At 46.6% G+C, this 14,898-nt stretch overlaps 1 protein-coding gene across 5 annotated transcripts in view; it reads right to left on the bottom strand.

Moving 5' to 3' along the window:
* Positions 1–14,898, bottom strand: part of NARS2 (asparaginyl-tRNA synthetase 2, mitochondrial) — a 221,125-nt gene that overhangs the window by 49,417 nt on the left and 156,810 nt on the right. For 2 of the 5 annotated variants that reach the window (XM_062639189.1, XM_062639187.1), the window contains exons 1-5: positions 12,915–13,124; positions 9,398–9,507; positions 8,469–8,589; positions 7,669–7,809; positions 2,675–2,755 (exon numbers count right to left, since the gene is read on the bottom strand). The exons of 1 other annotated variant lie outside the window; for it this stretch is intronic. In XM_062639189.1, coding sequence (XP_062495173.1) covers positions 2,675–2,755; positions 7,669–7,809; positions 8,469–8,589; positions 9,398–9,507; positions 12,915–13,067 — 606 coding nt within the window. In that variant the 5' untranslated portion in view covers positions 13,068–13,124. Of the gene's footprint in view, positions 1–2,674; positions 2,756–7,668; positions 7,810–8,468; positions 8,590–9,397; positions 9,508–12,914; positions 13,125–14,898 lie in introns of those variants that run through there. 2 more of the 5 variants (XM_062639188.1, XM_062639190.1) reach the window with 2 other exon arrangements.

Below are 14,898 nucleotides of genomic sequence, written 5' to 3' on the forward strand. Positions count from 1 at the left end.
GCCCAGCAGACAGGGAAGGGATTCTCCCCCAGCCCAAGCCCTAGTATGGGAACATCCCAGCCAAAGCTATGCACAGACTAATCAGTACACCCCAAACCAAACAAAAATAAGGAAGCTGAACATATAAACAAACACAAATCCCACAGGATTAAGAGGGCTAGAAATCAAAGATCACAGGCCTTCAGAAAGCCTTTTCCTTCTAACTTTAGTTTTCCACCCCATCTCTTCAAGTCTCATGTAAAAACAGATTCCTCCTCACTTTCCACCATTTCCAAGGAATGCAGGGGCCTTAGCAGCCCTCAGACATTAGTCAGAGGATTACAATTGTGCCACTCAAGAGAAAACAGCTATTAAAAGGCAGTGGTTCACACCGAGTGCAAAAGCAGCCTCTGCTTGGGTCCTAAAGGCTTCTCAGCCAAGTTTTCACCTTAGTCCACCTGCAGCAGGGCAGGAAAACTGGGGAGATTATCACTTTTATACACATAAATCAAAGCAGAAGAACCAACCTGTAAGTAGCAGGTGTATTAGAACTACTGTAAGTGCAGGAGCAATAGAATACCAATTTATATTCTAGTTGCAACTGGAGAATAGGTCTTAAAACTTGAAGTAGAGGATTTAAACATTTGTTAAGCTGAAGAATGTAACATGCAGGTGGCTTTCACCATAATTCTTGGCTACTGCTCAAATATAAGAGGAACAGGAACTTACTTTGTTCCTTGGTCTCTTCAAGCAGGGAACTAAGTGCTAGTTTAAAAGTGACTGAACACAGCAGATGGGGAACATCGTGATGGTTGTTTTGATTAAAAGCATATAAAGATTCTGGGCTTGCTGCAAATACCACACCTTATTTTCATGTCTGACAGCCTTCTGTCATCCTTCTTTTTATATCTGACAGCCTTATATGCATGGCCTAAAGCAGGCTTAATCTTCCCCATATTCCACTCTCAAGAAGCAGTGTCACTGTGAAGTGGTTTTGGTCTCTGCTAGCCAAGACCAACTCCAACAGAGCTTTGCAGAAACAAACCCAAGTCCTAAACTAGGCCAGACAATGAAGTGGTACTTAAAGAAGAAACAGGAAATCAGGGAGAACTTCCTACTTCCAGGCAGCAAGTGGGTTTCTGAAGCCTCTTCTTTGTGGTATAGACCATTTGACAGGATCTGGCTTGGCACCTCTCAAGTATAGCCATCACTGCATTTCTCCAAGACAGGTATTACTTATACCTAAGCAACAACACTGAGAAAGAACAAGGTATTTGCCTTTAACTGCCTATTTAGTGTTCATACAAGTTTTTATTATAATACAGCTTATACAAGTTTCAGACTCACAATTTAGCACCTCACTCAACATATGCATCAGTGCGTCTGTTACCACCAGCCACCTACGCTGTAGTCCTGCATCCTCTCCAGCTTTCAAGTGGATACAATTTGTACCAAAGACGTAATACATGTACAGCTGCAAACTGTATAATGTTCTCATCATTAACTCTCACTTGTTTTCACATCTTAATTTACATGCAACAGCCTGGAACAAACCTTTGGTAGCTTTAAGGGATCTCAATTAAACCAGGAACAATTTAGCTAATCAAACTCTATTGTCCCAGCAAGCGAAAAGCTGAGCTGGGCTGGAAGGGAATCACTAGCAGTGCAGGTTAGACCTTAAGATCCTGAAGAGCCAGCACATGGAGGCTTTTTGTCTGCAGAGAGTGGAAGACACGATCCTGTACAAGCAACTGCTACCTCAACATTTTCTTTTGCTTACAGATGATTCACCAGCAAGGCTGGAGCCAATAAGCATAAGTGGCAATGGATGTAATTGTTTGAGACAGATGAGTGAATTTCAAATACACGAGTATAAAAGGCAGATGGAATTTCTTATGATTCATGGAAGTAGGGGTTAGGAATCATGAGAGGTCTGTGGGGAAGATCTTTGTGGTTTAGCTGGATTTAAGTTTCATGGGAGGTTTTGAACCAAGATGTGAAGTACTGTGTATAATAACAGATTGTGGCAGTATTTAGGTGGATGGATGGGGTGACTTGGCAATGCTGAGGGAGACTTCTAACATGCAACAGGAGTAGCATATAGGGATAGATACACAGGTGGCAACCTGATCTAGTTGAAGATATCCCTGCTCATTGCAGGGGGGCTGGATTAGATGAGATTTGAAGGTCCCTTCCAACTCAAACCATTCTATGATTCTTTGTGCAAGGGGGTTTAGGTATTGCTGACTTTAAGGAGTTATCTCATAATGAATTATAGCCTTCATTAAAAAGTTAAGAAATCTGTGTGTCACAAGCTGTCCTGAATGTCCCATGCCATCTCTTGGCCTCTTATAATCACATCTTCCTGCTTAATAAGATGTTCCACCTGCCTCTGTTATTCTCTGCTGGAAACTTCTCCACAGCACCAGGGACAGAAAAACTTCATCACTGCAAAAGGAGCTGAGTAATGTCCAAACCAGCAATAATAATAACAATAAGAATATAAAGTAATGTATCTGTTTAACTCTGTCTAAATTATTAGTTGAGACAAAGGACTGCTATATTAAAGATACATTCACAGGAGTACATAAAGGAGAAGTTTTGCAAAGACAAACCTTTCTTCCAGCCTTCAGTGACTCCAGAACTCCTTTGCAAGCAAAAACCAAACCAAACTTTACACAACAAGCCAACTTACCCCAATTTGAAAGAGTTCTCCAGCACCTTCACAGTCATTTGATGTAATTATGGGGGTATGAATATGCACGTAGCCTTTGTCCTGGAACAGACAGAACACTCACGTTAAAGATACCAAATTCAAGGATGGCATCAACCAGTACCCATCCAAACTCAGCTATCAGACCCCAACCAGGACAGAATACCTGCTCTTTCAGGCAAGTTCTGCCTTCATGGATTGAGGACTACCTAAATACTAGCATGATTTACAAATCCATGTTTACGACTTGTGCTGTTTCTTCCGTGTTTCATAAAGAAATGAGATATATGTCATTACTATGGGGTTTTGCAACTGTCCATCTCCACTTCATTCCCAATTCTTCTCCAGTAATATTATATTTTGGGGCAGTTTCCATCAAATTCACCTCTATGGCCTCAATACTTCAATTTCTTCCATGTTTTTGGAAGATGGTGGTTAGGCAGAGGATACTCTTGTAGTGTCCTCCACTAAGAGAAATGATCAAGTGTGTTACGTAACACTGCATAGGAAAGAAGCCTTAAGAACAGCCAACCACCATGAAAACATCAATTCCACCTCACATCATCTGAGATATTGAAGTCAAACTGATTTTGAGAGACAGGGTAGACCCTGGCTTGGTCATATTATAGGTACCTGGAGAATTAATTACACATTCATGTAATAGTTCACAGATTCAGCAGAGGACTCCAAGGCTGTATGAGGAAAGAGCCCCTACTCTCTGGGTTTGTCTATAGTGCAGCCATGGCTTTTAAACCAGCTGCAACCCAATTTTCAGTGCATGGGTACATCCAGCTGACCTCAGACAGTCCCATACAGCATGTTAAGAGGCAAAACCAGGAACAGAACTCTACTGACCATCACCTTCCTGATTCAATGTCACTCCAGAGAGTACTGCTGGAGGACAGATCATACCTGTGCATGTCAAAGCAAACAAGAACCTAGAACAACCCGATTTCAGCAGTGAACAAGGGATTTGTTCTTCTCTCTTGCATCACTGCAACAAGAGAATCCCTTTAAATCAAGGTGTACCAGCATTATCAGGACACAGGCAATGATGTAACATAACCCATTGTCTATTTACCCAAAACACTGATAAAATGGAAATGTTTTTAAAGCTGTAGTTTCACAGCTTGTACCAGATTCATACAAACTGACCACTCACATGGTCCTGGTCCTTACCACCAGCTAGTTAAAAGGCTGGAAAGACAGGAACAGTATTTATTTCCCGTCCTGAAAATCAAACTAAAACTACTTTGGACCAAAGAGGTCATAAGGACAGGCAGTGCATTTTGTGGAAGTACTACAACACAACAAGAGGGAGCAAAGTCCCTACTATCAGCTCTATGCTACCTTGGTTACAGGTGAAAGACCTCAGCTTGCTCAGTGCCTGGCAGGAGCTCCTCACCTAGATTCAGTTACTACACAAGAAGTTTTGGAGCCAGCAGTACTTGCTTTGCCAGGGGAGGGTGGTTTCAGCCTATTGAAATCCAGGTCTGCCACAATTCCATGCATACTCCAGAGACCTGCTGCTCATGTGGCCTCCCAGCCCTATATGAGGTTTGGAAAATTGCCTAAATTCCTCAGACAGTGGTAGGAGATGCAGTAAAGAAGCACATTTCACACAGAAGATCCCCTACACGCTTTGGAACGTGAACTGCACAGGTCTCAAAGATGAGAATCCCATGAAAAGACTCCTGGATAATTCCCCTTATAAAAGCTCCTAAAACACTTCAGTATGATTCAAGTCACATTATTGGTTCTGACAAACCTGGAAGTCAGTGGAAGCGCAAAGTGGAAGTTGCCATTCACATGGTGACTATTTCACTGTGCCTAGGAACAATGTGCCTATCCCACACGGACCACAGGACTCAGAAGAAGATTTAAAGATGACATTTTAAGCTTCAGCATCCAAACCAAAGGCATTTGGCATGAGACATTCACTGATGGAAATGAATAGGCTACAAATGTTTCTGAAGTTACAGAGAACCTGGGTAATTTCAAGTGTGTATTAAAAAAAAACCCACTTCTTTTCTTCCAGCATCAGGCTCTTCACAGCTCTGCACAGTGAAAACACTCAAAAGAATCACAGAATGGTTTGGGTTGGAAAGGACCTTAAGATCATCCAGTTCCAACCCCCTGTCATGGGCAGGGATGCTTCACACTAGACCATGTCACCCAAGGCTCTGTCCAACCTGGCTTTTAACACTGCCAGGGATGGAACATTCACAGCTTCCCTGGGCACCCTGTGCCAGTGCCTCAGCACCCTCACAAGGAAGAGCTTCTTTATATCCAACTGGAACCTCCCCTTTCAGTTTGAACCCACCACCCCTCGTCCTATCACTACTGTCCCTGATGAAGAGTCCCTCTCCGCATTCCTGTATAATCCATTCTGATTATACTTCCTGATTATGGTATGTTCTGACACTGTCAAGCTGGAAACTGCAACATTTTGGGGATGAGGGCAAACAGTTTTGGTAAGACGCAATATAAAGGCAGTTTTCCTTCCATCAGAAATGGAGCAAACTACAGATGTTCCTTGTGAGAGGAGAGTCATGACATAAGTAACTGTAAATATCAGGTCTGAGACTAAATCTTCCTCATCCTTTTAAGTATAACTCTAGTGCAGTTGCTACTACTAAATTAATGATACTTTATATATTTTAATGCTGCTCAGCTCTTGAGCATCTTGAACAGGAATTAATTTGAAGTAAAACCTTTGGCACAGTAAGATGCTTTATCTGGGCTGCCTTCCTTGCCCGTGTTTGAAACCACAAATGGTTGTAGGCGATGCCATCTAGCGGCTCCACACCAGTAAAGACTGCTTCCCAACAGGGCTGGGCTGAGTCTTTCCAGCTGGCACAATGCTGAAACAGCAGCAGCTTTACCTGACATGCTTATTCTATGAGGAAAGGAAAATTAAAATTTAACTAAAATTATATAAAAGTCTTCCAAATACCATCCGGTTCCACACACATAACTTCTAGAGCAAGCAAGCCTTCTCTGCCACTGCAGGAGACACGTACAAACATATTTGGGACCAGAAAATGAGCCCCACTGATTTTCACATTATTCAGGCTGTACTCATCATGACACACAAAATTTTTAATCAGAATGCTCCTAATATTATACTCAAACTAAAACCAGTTGATCTAAACTAAAACATGCATCAAAAGGAGTGTGAGCAGCAGGTCGAAGAATGAGATTCTCCCCCTCTGCTACACTGTGGGGAGAGCCCCCCTGCACTCCTGATACAGCTCTGGGGCAGCAGCACAAGAGAGATGTGGAGCTGTTGGAGCAAGGCCAGAGGAGGCCATAGAGATGCTGTGAGGGCTGGAGCAGCTCTGCTCTGGAGCCAGGCTGAGAGCTGGGCTGGGTCAGCCTGGAGAAGAGAAGGCTCCTGAAGGGGAGACCTGAGAGCAGCTCCAGTGCCTGAAGGGGCTGCAGGAAAGCTGGAGAGGGGCTTTGGACAAGGGCCTGTAGGGACAGGCCAAGGGGAATGGCTTGAACCTGCCCGAGGGGGGGCTGAGCTGAGCTCTTGGGCAGAAGCTCTTCCCTGTGAGGGTGCTGAGGCGCTGGCACAGGGTGCCCAGAGAAGCTGTGGCTGCCCCATCCCTGGCAGTGTTCAAGGCCAGGGTGGACACAGGGGCTTGGAGCAAGCTGCTCTAGTGGAAGGTGTCTCTGCCTGTTGCAGGGGATTGGAGCTGGATGAGCTTTAAGATCCCTTCTAAACCAAACCAGTCTGGGATTCTATGACTTCAATGAACAGCTTTAAAAGAAAGAGCTCAGGTGTGCTAGAGGAATTGCTACCTTTATCTACTCACACAGCAAATCACACTTTCTCTATACAGTATCTGTGGAGTTAATTTGCTGCCTCCACCACCTGAACACAGCCTGTGCCATGCCCACAAGTTGAATGAGACGCATTCATAAAACACAGGTGCTTCCCACCCATCAGTTTGTAATGCATCAAAACAGGAGTCTTCCAGTCTCAGCTAACAGCATTCATACAGACTTGCAACCCAGTAACAGGTAAGAACTGAGAAGCAAAGTGTGAAGCTCTGAGTCAGTCTGTCAGAGCCTTCTTGCATCACAGATTTTTCTGTGTGGGATGAGGCGCCTATCCAAGGACTGTAAGGTCACTGCAGAGGATGGGTTAAACAACTCCATATCATGTTGTGTTCCACAGATGACACACACTCACAGGCAAGTATGTTGCAGCTTAGGGAAAGGGATAAAATAACTAACAGGAAGTGGGTGGAGAGATGCTAAGACCACAGATGTGCTGACCTGATCTTAAGCAACACAGTGACCAAGGCCTCAGCCTGGCCCAAGCCTAGAAATAAAATCACCATGTCTAAAATCATCAAAACCCAGACTGGTTTGGGTTGGAAGGGACCTTTAAAGCTCACCCAGTTCCAACCCTTGCCACAGGCAGGGACACCTTCCACTAGAGCAGTTTGCTCCAAGCCCCTGTGTCCAACCTGGCCTTGAACACTGCCAGGGATGGGGCAGCCACAGCTTCTCTGGGCACCCTGTGCCAGCGCCTCAGCACCCTCACAGGGAAGAGCTTCTGCCTAAGAGCTCAGCTCAGTCTCCCCTGTTCTGGCAGGTTAGAGCCATTCCCCTTGGCTTGATCCTATAGGCCCTTGTCCAAAGCCCCTCTCCAGCTTTCCTGCAGCCCCTTCAGGCACTGGAGCTGCTCTCAGGTCTCCCCTTCAGGAGCCTTCTCTTCTCCAGGCTGACCCAGCCCAGCTCTCTCAGCCTGGCTCCAGAGCAGAGCTGCTCCAGCCCTCACAGCAGCTCCATGGCCTCCTCTGGACTCACTCCGACAGCTCCACGTTCCTCTTGTACTGTTGCCCTCAAAGCTGAATCCATACCCTGCAGTCAGGATAACACATTCCCTCCCTCCCAGTGTGTTCCCAGGAAGCCAGACTGGGGGAATGTTTTAGACCTAAGCTCAGTACAGAGGGGAGTACCTGGAAGAACGAGTGGATGCTTGCAGTGGCTTCACTGCGGATCCTCAAGAGGGAGCCGAGCGTGTTGTTTCTGCATCGCAAGTGAGGGAACTGTCGGACATACTCCAGCGGGTGCCTCTCCTTCATTTTCAGGGGGAACAACTGAAAACAGGAAAAGAAAAATAAGAGGATGAGAACTTGTAGTCAGTATAGTTTTATTGCTGTTCATGGGATACTATTTCTGTCTACTAAGACTCAATTGTCGTTAGAGAAGAACTGGATGCTTTTGCCTATCCTGTAGTTATTCTGTGGATTTTATAATGCTTACAGCAGAGCAAGAGCCATGAACACAAGAGAAGGTAGTGTTCTGAAATGCTTCACCCTTTTGGACATTGAGTCTTCTTGAAGTTCATGTCACTGCTGCAACATGGAGCCGGTTCCAAACATGCCTGTGGCAGGTATGGTTCTTCCTCCTGCATAATCTGGAGTGTTTTGCCTGTCCCACTGCTTCTCCAATTCACATCCCAGCCAGACTGAATCAGGTGAGCCACCTGGCACAGGCAAGTGCTTCTGGGCAGGACAAGCTGCTAGCATGTGTGCCAGTTTCCACATAGAAACAGCTCTGCCCCAGAAGAGCTTTCATGGTGATCCCATGTTTCACCCTTGAGGTACCCTATAGACACTGCTGACAAATCAAAGCCTGCAGGATCAATCAGACTTAAAGAAACTACAGTCTGAGCATGCTCTGCTGCATACTTGGACCTTCTGAAATCCGTTTCCAAAGTGGTCCTACCAGTTGGGATCCTGCTGCAGTGACATACCAAAGCATTACAAGGTCCCACCACGCGGATGGTTTCAGCTTTCAGCTCCATGTTTTGCATCTTATGAGGACTTTTGACCAGTTTCCCTTGCACTTCCACTGCACTTCCAAAAGTCAGGTCCCTAAAAGACCAGGGAAAACCAACATTCAGAAACAAAGACAACAACATTCAGAAAAGAAACTCCTGTTCATGTAGCTGGACCACTTTAGATCACAAGAGATACTGCAGCCATAGGGCTTAATCCATGAACTGAAAGTTTATTAAATGCTACAAGTGGGAATGTGAATAGATTCACAAAGCTATAGAAAAATTCAGGACAAGTTAGGAATGTTGAACAAGCAAGGGGAAAAGAGACAAGGGGCTCTTGTGGGAACAAACCAGGCTTAGGGAGAAATAAAGTTAAAACAATCAAGTTACATGCTGAAAGTTCCTGGATCATCCCAGAACTCCCAACCCCAGCCCAAAGAACAATCGAGAGTAACAAACAAAATGAAGTTGTAAAACAAGTGCATTCCTTTATTACAGTACAACAGACATGCCTATCTAGGGGTTATGCCTACAAAGGCTGCCCCAAGGTAGTTATAGGAACAACAGCCTTCCAAAACCTGAGGGACAGTTATTCCTGGTTATCCCTGGCTATGTTGTGCAATATCCAAGCAAGTCCAGCAGTAGGCCAGAACGACCACACTGCTACAGCTATTAAGAAAATGAGGTCCAAATTAATCTCAGAAGACAAGAACCACAAGGCCTCAGCTTGGAGACACAGTAATCAGACATGTTCCATCCTAAAAACACATCCAGAAAGGCCAGAATGCCAAAGGGCCTTTCCCACGGTTAGGTGAGTGACTGGCAAGAGGAAAGGAGGCTTGAGCAGATTCCACCAAGCACTGGTCACCACGTATTTCCTCAGGTATCTCAAACAGACCAACCTGTTTTCCAGGCTGGGATCAGCAACGATCTGGAGGCTTTCCAGAGAACTCCCATCATTTATGTGCAGGAACAAAACTTCCTTCTGGGATCGGACAGAGCGGACCCAGCCCTAGAGGTAAAAGAAAAAGGAATCTGTTATTTCTTGGCACCAGCTCAGTGTTGTGATAATCTTTTTCCAGCTGAGCAGGACAAGCTACTTTAGCCCTATTTTAACTTCTTACTGAAATCAAAGGAAATGTTTCTTTACGGACAACAAAAAATTAGAAGAAAAATAATTAAAAGGAAAAATCAGTTTCAGTTTTTCTACTGACTTCAAAGCAAAGAGAAAAAAATCCTTAGGCAGAGACATCAAATCTCCTCCTGAGTCGAGGAGGGGTAGCCAAGACCAACCTGCAGCTCTGAGGTGCTGAGAATACAGAAAGTGTGTTCTGAAGATGAAAAGTGTTTTAGCAAAGTACATATTCTTATTAGTGATGTCCCTTCAAAACACTTCTTACTGAAACAGGAGAGAGCAGGGATGCACAGTCCTTTATAACACACTCAAGACTGTTTGGATGCTGTTCAGCCTCGAGGAGAGAAGCTGTGTGGAGATCTCAGAGCAGTTTCCAGTGTCTGAAGGGGCTACAAGGATGCTGGGGAAGGACTCTTCATCAGGGACTGCAGTGATAGGACAAAGGCTGATGGGTTCAAACTGAAACAGGGGAAGCCCAGGTTAAATATAATGAAGAAGTTCTTTACTGTGAGGGTGCGGAGGCACTGGAAGAGGTTGTCCAAAGAAGTGAATGCTCCATTCCTGGCAGTGTTCAAGGCCAGGTTGGACAGAGCCTTGGGAGACATGGTCTAGTGTGAGTCATCCCTCCCCGTTACAGGGGGTTTTAACTGGATGATCTTAAAGTCCTTTCCAACCCAAACCACTCCATGATCTACGATTTTATGATTTTTAGTATCAATTTTTTTTTACTGTATCACCTGTAGGGAGGTTCTGACTGAAAACCTAATGCCCTGGATGCTTCCCCTTACACTTCAAATTCAATACTGGTATGAAAAGATGCATTAAGAAAAAATCTAGCCATGTTCGTGTCCAGTTTGATGAAAAGAATTTAAAGAGTAGCACAGCAGTTCTTTATAACAGCAAAACAACAGCACTGGCCATGTACCTGTTAGGTTAACAATTGCATTTGAGTTTTCAATGAAAAACAGTATTTCCTTTAAAAGAAATTAAATTTTAAGTCAGCACCAAGCCACCAAGCAAAAGAAACAGCATCTGAAATACAACTTCCTCAGCTGCTCCTCAGTTCACAAGTGTTGAGACAAAGCTGCCCTTAAAAGCAAAACTATCTGCTGGAGAGCTTCCAGCTAATCTTACAATAATACCATAGAGAACAACCAGAACCAGGGCTGATTAAAGAACCAAACTGCCTCTTTTCCCAGCAGTTTTGTCTTTTGTTTAACTGGAAGTGTCCAAATTGTTCCAATAACTTCACACTGCTTTAGGGATTTTATGCCAAACAAATGGGAATCCATCAACTTCTGTTGTCTAGACTGAATCATCTTCAGGCATTGAATAGTACAAAAGCACTCTTAAAACTACGACATTACCACTAACACACACAAGGCATTAGCCAGGTTTGTATAGAAGGAAGAGGACAACTGCATACAAGAACTGTGGAAGGTTTTAAAGCCACAAACCCAATAATCAGTGAAACTTCAGCTTTTGCTCCAGGCTCATGATTTCACACATTTACCTAAATGACCTCTGCAGGGTGTTTTCACCTGAAACAAGAACTACTGCAAGAAACAAGAGTCTAAAACTAAAGTCTGATCCCTCACATTCTTATGACTAAAGAAGCAGGTGTTTAAAAGGTATTTCATACTGTAACATACCTGAAGCTGTAGTGCTTATCCTCTGCATTCCACTAAATCCCCAGAACCTGTCACAGACGTTATACTTGATGAATGTTTAATGTATAATGGCAGATGGTTTTCTTAATTTCTTTCCTCTTAAGTGCTCCTTAACAAAACACACAAAACCCCTGAACAATGAAACATTTTCCACCTCATCAGGCTGTTCTGGGATCTGTTAAGGAGCCGAGTCTTGCATCCTGCAACAGGAAATAAGAGCATACCCACAGGCCTGTAGGGGAGGAGCAGGGGCTGCGGCAGCACTGCTTTGACCACCTCACACTTTACCAGAAGCAATGTGTAATGACAATCCCAACTCAGAGCAGACTGCACATTCCAACAACCTGGCTATAAGAAGGTTGGGTTTAAGCCAGAGCAGTTTCCCAACCCAGTTTAATACAAAAACACCCCCAGTTTTGCCAGCATAGAACCAGAGCAACAAAGCAGCAAGGACCTGGGGTGCAGTATTGCCAATTTCAGTATCAGTTTATTCCAGCTTGCATTATTCACAGAACTACAACAGAAAATCACCTGTACTGGATGAGCTTCTTCCTACCCCATTAGGCTTCATCTATGTGTGTGCATGAACACCAGTGTGTTTGAAACTGGTTTTTGGGTCAGCAGAATCCCAGACTGGTTTGGGTTGGAAGGGACCTTAAAGCTCATCCAGTTCCAACCCCCTGTCCACTAGAGCAGGTTGCTCCAAGCCCCTGTGTCCAACCTGGCCTTGAACACTGCCAGGGATGGGGCAGCCACAGCTTCTCTGGGCACCCTGGGCCAGCACCTCAGCACCCTGACAGGGAAGAGCTTCTGCCTAAGAGCTCATCTCAGTGTCCCATCTGGTAGTTCAGTTTAACACTTTTACAAGTAGCCCAGCCCTTTACAGATTCACCCAGAAATACTGACAACTACACTGTCCTAGCCAAGGGCCTTGCACTAAAACAGGGACTATAGACCTGCAACCACTGCTGTCTGTGAAGAGCACCCGAAAACAGGGGGACACACAACTGTGTCCTGAGGAAAGAGCAAGAGCTCCATTGCTAAAAAGCCCATTTACCCCAGTTTACCTTGGTGTACAATAGGAGGTGGATATGAACACCAGTGAAGCTGTTACCATTGCTTTAGCTGACACTGCTATAAACCTAGACGTAGAACAAGGCTTAAAGCAAATCACAGAATGGTTTGGGTTGGAAGAGGGTTGGAAGCTCATCCAGCTGCAAGCCCCTGCCACAGGAACCCCTGGATCTTGTGGGAAAGCTGCATTTACACAGCCCGGCAGGAATCTTGCCCTCAGAGCTGTAAAACCATCAGCACAGAGGCAACGTTTCACTCTCCCAATCAGGTGATAAAACCCAACGTGTAAAGAGCACGTTTCAGTACAACCCGTTACAGTAGCAGCCTCTCGCTGCACATCCCGAGTAACTTCACAGTTTTGGAGCTGATTTAACAATCTCAAACTGAATTAACACAGCGAAACCTGGCTCTGCAGACTGCAAAGGGAATCTCTAACCAAAGGAAAACGCTCTGCGGAGGCTCTATCTCGTCTCCCTGAAGCACCGGGGTGCCCAGCCCAGGCCCCTGCCGCCCGCTAAGGCTGTGGGTGTCGGTCGTTACCAGGCACACCGCGACCCCTCCGCCACACACCTGCACTTTAACCTGCTCCACCGGCTCCGGGGCCTGCAGCGCCTCACGGACCCGCAGCGCCCGCGGCAGGGAAGCGCAGCGGCGAAGGCCCCGCCACCACCACCCGCCCCGGGCCCGCAGCATAGCGCAGGCCTAGCGGGGCCGCTCCCGCCGCCAGCCCGGCCGCATCCCGCCACGGCCGACCGCTCCCGTGAGGCGAGACGAGACGATAGCATCATGTGACCGCCTCAACCAATAGCCGCAGGGGGGGCTACCCCAGAGAGCCAATCGGAACCGAAGAGCACCCATCGCGAGAACAGCCTCTCGCGCAAGGGCTTCTGGGAAATGTAGTTCGTGAAGTGCCATGGCAGGAGGCCGGCATCGCCATGGCAGGAATCCGATGGCAGGCGGGAAGGGACCCCTGTTTTGGGACACAGGGGGTCCCTATGGCTCGGGTAAGGGGTGCTGCTGCTCTCTGGGACCTTGGCAGTGCTGTGGCTGCCTCCTGTGCCTCAGGAGCTCTGCCTGGTCTCCCGTTGCAGAAGGAGGGGAAGGGGCCAGGTTGGAGCACCTGAGGAACAAGACAGTTCCCGTTGGGATCGGAGCCAGGCCAGGCTGCAGCCCTGCTCCTCACCCAGCCCTTGTGGGAGCAGGATGGAGGGAGAAGCTGCCCTCCTCAGTGTACAGTGCCCTGTGTATTTCAGGGATGATCGGTAACCTCCTGTGCTGCTGAATCCTTCTCTTACACAGCGGGATAAGCACTGGATCGACCTGTGCTTTTCCTAATCAGGGATGCAGGATGTGGTTCTGCTCTGCAGGCCTTGCTGGAGGACAAGGCCCTTCTGTCCCTTTTTCAGCCTCACAACCCTCTGCCCTTCCAGCTCTGCAGAAGGAGAAGTGTTTCCAGCTCTATGGAGAAGGATTTGGGAATACTGGTGGGCAAAACCTGGACAATGCACGCTCGCAGCCCTGAGATTCAACCGGATTGTGGGCTGCATTAGAAGCATGGCTAGCAGGTCTAGGGAGGTGATTTTGCCCCTCTGCTCTGCTGCAGTGGGATCCTCCCTGGCGTTCTCTGTCCAGCTTTGACATCTCCAGCACAGGAAAGACATGGACCTGTTAGAGTGAGTCCAGAAAATGATCAGAAGGCTGGAGCATCTCTCCTATGAAGAAAGGCTGAGAGAGGTGGGATCATTCAGCCCCCAGGAGAAGGCTCCATGGGCATCATATTGCAGCCTTTCAATACTTAAAGGGGGCTTATAAGATGGAGAGAGACTTTTTGCTAAGGTCTGTAATGACAGGGCTCAGACAGTGGTTTTAAACTGTAAGAATGGAGATTTAGATTGCACGTGAGGGAGAGCTCTTCCCTGTGAGGGTGCTGAGGCGCTGGCACAGGGTGCCCAGAGAAGCTGTGGCTGTCCCATCCCTGGCAGTGTTCAAGGCCAGGTTGGCAACAGGGGCTTGGAGCAAGCTGCTCTAGTGGAAGGGGTCCCTGCCTGTGGCCGGGGTTGGAGCTGGATGAGCTTTAAGGTCCCTTCCAACCCAAACTGTTCTATGAAAATGGGATAATATCAGTCCTGCTTCCCCACCCAGCCCAGGCTTTGCCGCTTTACTCTGACCTTTGCCTGGTCCATGTATATTCCTCTTCTTGTGCAGTCACACCGCAGAAAGGCAGCAGCAGAACGTATCTGCTGTGCTTGTGGTCAGAGATTGTCTCATTCCTGTGCAGTGATGTTTGGAGTCGGGTGGGTGAAACAAGAGACAGCAGCAGTGTGATGCCCCAGGGCCAGGAGATGCTGGGAGGCAGCTTTGGTAGGGAGGCAAATCCCTGCCTCGCTGAAAGTCAAAGTCTCAGGTACAGAAAGAACTGCCAGCCAGAGACCTCGTTTAAAAGGAACAAGCTGGGCTTATGGGAAAGAGAAGAGCAAAGCTTTGTAGATGCCTGGTTTCAGCTTTCCCCTGTGGTGCTTTTTAT

This window comes from Pezoporus occidentalis, unplaced genomic scaffold (genome assembly GCF_034315485.1).
Source record: "Pezoporus occidentalis ecotype Australia unplaced genomic scaffold, CSIRO_AGI_Poc_V1 ctg6, whole genome shotgun sequence".
Taxonomy (NCBI): Eukaryota; Metazoa; Chordata; class Aves; order Psittaciformes; family Psittacidae; genus Pezoporus; species Pezoporus occidentalis.